The sequence below is a fragment of the Littorina saxatilis genome, linkage group LG5 (assembly GCF_037325665.1).
Source record: "Littorina saxatilis isolate snail1 linkage group LG5, US_GU_Lsax_2.0, whole genome shotgun sequence".
NCBI classification, from domain to species: Eukaryota; Metazoa; Mollusca; class Gastropoda; order Littorinimorpha; family Littorinidae; genus Littorina; species Littorina saxatilis.
The window spans coordinates 30,740,619-30,747,662 of NC_090249.1; the positions used below are offsets into that span (position 1 = coordinate 30,740,619).

The 7,044-nt window shown below is 40.8% G+C and overlaps 1 protein-coding gene across 1 annotated transcript in view; it reads right to left on the reverse strand.

The window, feature by feature from the left end:
* Window positions 1–955: 955 nt before the first annotated feature.
* LOC138966840 (uncharacterized) overlaps window positions 956–7,044 on the reverse strand; it is a 25,681-nt gene continuing 19,592 nt past the window's right edge. The window contains exon 2 of the mRNA XM_070339196.1: window positions 956–7,044. This exon is cut by the window's right edge and continues 389 nt beyond it. Within this exon, the coding sequence (XP_070195297.1) occupies window positions 6,949–7,044 (96 nt within the window). The 3' untranslated portion in view covers window positions 956–6,948.

Consider the following 7,044-nt stretch of genomic DNA (forward strand, 5'->3'; position numbering starts at 1 on the left):
ATCAGTCAGTCAGTCAGTCAGTCAGTCAATCAGTCAGTCAGTCAGTCAGTCAGTCAGTCAGTCAGTCAGTCAATCAATCAATCAATCAATCAATCAATCAATTTCAGACATGAATCGTTCGTAATATGCATGTTCCTGTTCTTGTAACTTGACATTGGCATTTTGGGTGGAGGAAGCCTGTTGAATGCAGTATCAGTAGGGTATCAGTTTCTACCGTTTTATCAAGTGACTGTAAAGTGGTCGCTGTATTGTGTAGCACCCACGTGAGAAAAGCTACTGCATGATTGTACAATTATCCAGACAAATAACTTGACGAGCATGGTTTCTTCTTTCTACCAACACAGGCATTTTGGGTTGGTTTCTGGTGCTGTGGACACGGACAACACTCTTTAACCGATGTTTGCTGTGTCAGTCTTGGTGATCTGTGTCCCTGGTGACACTCCTCAGTTTCTATTGCGGCAAGAGAGACGTAACAGGCGGGTCGCTTCTTTTATTCCAGGCCCTCACAAACACAATGTGTGATAACGAGAGAGAGAGTCGGGGGGGGGGGGGGGAGAAAGGGAGAGGGGAGAGAGCTAGAGAGAGAGAGAGAGAGAGAGAGAGAGACACACACACCCACACACACACACGCGCGCGCACAGACACACAGACACACACACACACACACACACACACACACACAGACACATGCGCGCGCGCGCGCGCGCGCGCGCTCCATGCACGCAAACACACACGCACAAACACATACACAGCAAAAGAAAGAGAGAGAGAGAGAGAGAGAGTCAAAGAGAGAGTCAGAGAGAAACAGAAAGACAGGCAGACAAACAGGAAGGTCATCATAAATAATAAGTGTATCTTTAAAGAGATTTCAAGCAAGATAATAAGGAATAGTTGCGCTAAACGTGAAATGCAGGACATCGTTACATTGTGAACAAATTCAACCAAAACAATAATATGCGGAACAGCATAAAGTCATTTTAAATTTATTCAGTGAGTTTCCTGTTTTCATTCAAATGGCACAGAACAAAGCAAATGTCATTAATTGAAAATGTCGCACACAACGGGCACCTTCGCTAAATCTATAAAAAAAAAAATTAAATTTAAAAAAAAATCTGAAATATGTTGTCTATCTCTGAAAATTCAAACGTATGAATATCTGAAGTGAGTACGAACAAAAGTTCATCAAACAGCACTTTCACGACAACGACATCAACAGAAGCTACAAAGACAATAAGAACATGGAAATTAATATTAGGAACAAACAATATACAGCTGCAACATCATACAAATAAATAAACAAAAATGGAGTTGTTCTTGTCCTCGCTAAAAGGTCCACAATAAAACATATATAGAGGGCAGTAAGCAAAGTGACCTGCAAAGTTCTGGTGAATGTTTCGTTCTGTCTGGAATCGAACGTTCCATATACTTACCTGTTCTTCTTGCTTGTTTGTTCTTAACACGTCTCGTTTCAAACAATTTAGGTCGAACGTTTGTAATTTGCTGATGTTTAGGTGTTTTTTCAAAGATGAGAATCACCGGTTTCGTCCAATTTTTTTAATTCTGTAATCCAAACAACCAAACTGTGTTTGCGTGCTAAATGCCTGTTACGTCGTAATAACATCAATGGTACTAAGAAATATATAATTCTACTGTACGTGTGTTTTGTGCGAAAGATTCCACAAACGGATAATATCACTTCATAACGCAGTTTTTGTCATCAGTCGTACAATTCCAATTCTAATATGTCAATGATAAGAGCAGACATTTACTACCACAATTACTGCGCTAAAGCGCATTCGTCATACTGTCAAAGAGCTTATGAAAGTAGAAACCATAATATATTGCGAACCACTTGAACTTTGTTCTAAACATTGCAGAATTCAGATCTTCAACTTTTCGAGTTACTTTTTACAAAACAATCAAAGACGAGTGGTCTTCATGTGCAAAGAAATTACATATCTACCGGGGTCGCCTCCGTCGAAGGCTGTCGTGATTTTAAGGCGTTAAATGTGCATTTTCTGTGCATTGTCATTTCCGAATTCTGATCATTCGGAAGAAATCGCCTTTTCAGGTTCTGAATTCAGCTTTAGTCAACAGTTTTCCTGTGGAAGTCGTCAAACAAATGTGCTCGTAGTGATATTTGGGATTGGTTAGAACACTTTGAACAATCACAAGGGCTAGCAGTTCAAAAGAGTCGAAATTTGGACCGTTCACAAAATCATGTAACAGCAAAATGTTTTGAGTAAACTGTCATCGAAACTAAGAATAAAAATGGTCTTCTGTTACATTTTTAAACAGATAAAAAATCCCCAAAAAACATAATTGTTGAACTTTGACCCAGTAAATAACACTCTGTTTGTACGCTAATTGATCGTCTCTTAATTGCCACTCCGTCTATTCTACAGCTTTCTTTGTCTGCCCTTATTTTCACAACCAAAATCAAACCAGATCAAATTGAAGTCTTTTATATACATTAATTTAACATAAAATGCACAGTTTGTGTGTCGCCCTCCTACTTTGTGCATGCTCTTTGTTCTTCTTTTCACCTTGTATGTTTTCCCTCTCATTCAACCCTACGCGACTCGACCGTCACAGTGTGAATTCCACTGCTTGTTTTATTACCGTCACATTCTACCGCTGTCCGCACTTTGACCGATTTTGTTAGTGTTGAGTCCACAGTACCTTAAGTCTTACTTGCAGTCTGGGGGAAAATAATTTCCGTTCCGAACACGGCACATCAAAAACCCCACCGGTAAAGGTTTAATGGTAGGTCGTAAGATAACCTAGCGAGACGTTCTTAGTTCCTTGGCACAACGCATGTTTTCTGTATTGGTAGTGCTAACAGGGTAACACGCTGTAGCCCGCGAACTTTTGCAGTTCTGACATTATGTAGACTTGAGTTTTCTGTGTTTAACAGACGTGTGCACTATACAGAAAAGCAACTTTTGCTTATAAAAAGGAGGCGGTTTTAACCGTGGTATCAACCACCAACCTACTTTTTCTCACATCAACCTTTTTTTCTAAACTTCTTGTCCGAAATTTAGGAAAATCGTATGGAGGACGTGCGCCTCAAAGAAAAAGGTCGGGTTCAAAAGGATCACATCAAAAGTTTTGAACAAAGCGAGAAGCCATGCAGCACGCAAGCTAAAGGTTTAGCTGCTCGACATAACAGAACAAGGAACTTAGTCGATAAATATCGACAGGGGGCCGACAAATGGTTTAAATGGGAAATGTGTGTATATGGGTGTGGGTTTGAAACAAACAAACAAACCAACCCATGTGAACCCCGGGCCGCAGGCCTTCGATGTAGTGATTGAAAAAAAAGGATGTTCTCAAATGGTTCAATTCTCATTTGGTCTGATTCTCAAATGGTACCGGTATACTCCCCCCCCCCTGGCCGCAGGCCTAGGAGTAAAATTTTTATAGACACTGACCTTCTTCCCAGGGGTCATTGACCCAGTTTTAGCTATGAGAGGTGGTTCGCCCAGAGGCTGTAGAGTATACTGGGGCGGTCTCTTTGATGTCTTGAGAGGAAACTTGGCCAGGGTAGTACATGCACCAGAACTGGTGGACACCAAGGACAAACATGAAATCGAAGCAGTTTGCTTTCAGAGAGAACGGTCGTCAGCAACTCAAACTTCTCTGTTTTCTTTTTTTTTTTAAATCTGACTTTCTTTGTGGCCCCCTGACTCCGCCCCCTCCCTCTGTAAGGACCCTCCTCCACAAGGACCGATTTTTGTCAACATTTTAAAGGTCGCTAGAGAGGGGTTCCACTGTATGACCTAACCGCTACTGGCAGACGGCCTCAATCTTCACGCGCAAAGACGAGATTAATAGGTGCTCGGTTTTGGTATTTTGAATTACATTACATTAAACCTTTGTTGGGTTTCATGGTCATGGCAACAGCCATAATAATATTACATGATGTATAATATCATATTTCAGCATATGTGAATTACATGTCATCATACTAAACTGTCATACATTTTTATTCCTACATTATTCTGATTGATCACAACCAAACCTACTATCATTGGACACATCCAAATGCAAGCGCCTGTTCTTGACAATTTCTCTCTGATCTAAATATAAAATCAGTGCAATTTCCTGGGTCGGGCTTTGCCACAGACACTCACGGTTTGGCCTGTAGGTAAAATGTACAATGTATTTTCTGATTTGTGCACAAAAGCTTTTTTTCTTTTTTCTTTTTTTTAACATAACAATGTTTAATGTCACTGTATGTTTAAAAGACCATGGTCATATTTGTAAAAAAAAAGTTAAATTAGAAAATAAATAACATTTTGGTTCATGATTTTTCCTACACCTGTGCTAAAAATAAGAAATAAAAATGTCGGGTATATAAGTCACTCAAATACAGCTAGGTATGAATGGCTCGGTTTGAGTTTGTTGCAGTTGACCCTGCACAATGCGACATATCATGTTTTTGTTGAACAATTTTGACGTCACCCCTCCCATAGGGTGACGTATTTCACAACTTCCTGTGTTACACAAACTCTGTGATGACCAATTTTGACGTCACCCCTCCCATAGGGTGACGGATTTCACAACTTTCTACAGATGAACAATTTTGACGTCACCCCTCCCATAGGGTGACGGATGTCACAACTTCCTGTGTACACAAACTGATGACGTATTTCACAACAAAATGGCGCTGCCCATGGTCAACCTCGAAACTATCCGTATAGAATGGGGGCGTCCTCGCCCCCATAACAAAACAACACAGCAGCTAGAACACAACAGAACAAAACAGCACAGCAGCTAGAACACAACAGAACAAAACAGCACAGCAGCTAGAACACAACAGAACAAAACAGCACAGCAGCTAGAACACAACAGAACAAAACAGCACAGCAGCTAGAACACAACAGAACAAAACAGCACAGCAGCTAGAACATAACAGAACAAAACAACACAGCAGCTAGAACACAACAGAACAAAACAGGACAGTAAAGAAAAGAACAGAACCTAACAACAGACAGACAAAATGACAGAAATGACAAGGAGGGAGGGTAATATTTTAACTAATTTCTAATATCAATGGTGGTAGAAAAAATATATTTAATCAGTCTGTACACAGAATTAAAAAAAATGGTTGGCCCCCCAAAACAATTTCAAGACCTGCACCAGCGATCATCCGGGTCCCTGTGAAACAATTCGCAGTTCCCACTGTACCACGTTTCATCATAGACTGCCCGTTCAAATTCAAGAACATTCATTACCACCAAGAGGTGTTTTTTTCTAGTCGTCTTTTCATGGTCACTTGCCAATATTTCAGTCTTGGTACTGTAAGAGAACAACGTTTAGCAGGGAGGAAATGTTCTTGTCGATCGAATCCCCATGCTTTCAAACAAGACAAAACTGTTAAGGAAGAAAAATCTGCAGTTCGAAAAAAATGGGTACACTTTATCCATGTTAGTGGATAATGCTCACTTTTCTGTTTGTATTTGCAGCATATCATTAGCGAGGAATAACTCTTCCAACACAAGAAAGAGACAATTGTACACTCCTCTTACTTTTCTTCGATTATGTCCAGTTAAGTTTACTTGTACAGCTCGAGGTACATCTGAAGTGGAAGTAATACTGTTCACACACAAAACGTATTGAGTCTGTTGATCGTTCTGATTGCCATTGGCAGTCAGGTTTCGTCCTTCGTTTGTCGTGAAACAAAATAGTGTTCTTTACTCCTTCTGTCCGGTAGCCGGCTGGTGTTTTCTCATCTCTTTGTACAGAAGAGGCCATTGTTTCAGAGTTTACACCCCTGTCTGATTTCTCAGGAAAAACTTATACGTCGACTTTGTTACTTTTCAGAATATTCAGTGTCATCGAGAAGATAACAATGTTGTGCGTAACTGCGTCCGGTATCATGGCCAAGTTACCTAATCATTATTGCAACACTTTCACGAACATGCTTGACAATTTCATGACAGTTGGTGACAGATTGATTCTACCGCCAACGTCAAGAACGAAAAGTGAGTGATTAAACAACAAACTATCGCCCGCTTGAGAAACATTATAAGTGCGAACACTTTTCAGGACTTAACATGTAAACGACAGCGCGAAATATGTATATCTGCTTCCTTTTAGCGCCTAACTGCAATAGAAATTAGCAACATAAAGTTTGCAGCTTGTAATGAACTATTGCTGTGGCCACACCGATAAAAAATCTTCACTTTTAAAGCCGGATGTCCTCGGAAAGCTTCCTTACAAGATGGGATTTTTTAAGTTGCCTTAACTCACATCTTCGCACCAACGAACAAAACTATATATATACACATGTTATGCTTGTTGGGTAAAGGCAGAGAATACAAAAACAACGTATTCCTCACACTAAAAAAAGAAAGACGAGTCAAAGGCAAATCCAAAGTGTCCCTAAGCTAGATCTATTCTCTAGTGCGAAGACGAAGACGAAAGTTTGAAGTGTTCCCCTTTCTGAGTGAGTGACTCGAGGCTGCATTCCAGGCAGGAGGAATGTTTTAACTTTTGAGGCGTGTATAAACAAGAAGATCAAAAAGACCAAGAATTCTGAAGACGCTATCTCACTTGGAATGAAGTACTACAAGCTATATATATATGTTGTAGGAAGGTGTGGTTGCAGGCGCGCGTCACCGAGGAAAGAACAATCAGCTCATTTTTCTCACTCCGAGTGAGGGACTTAACTCTGCGCTCCGTTTTGGAAGAAGTTATGTAGAACGTGTGCGAACAAGAGGACATAAACATCACGTGCCCAGGCACTTCCTCTCCATTGCTCTCGACAATGATGTTTTTTTAAGGCACGTGTGTGAACTAGAAAAAAAAAAGGCATAGCCGACAAGTTCCAGCTCTTCCTCAATCCAGTCCTGGCAGGCAGGTAAAAACCAACCACCACCACAACTAGCGCTTCAGTCACCACCAGGAATAACGACTACACGTATCGGCATCAGGAAATACCTAAGGCGTGTGTGAACGAGACGAAGAAGACCTCGAAGACAAGTCCGAGCTCTTTCTCACTCCGTTCCTCGCAGGCAAGAAGCCACCACGACCACC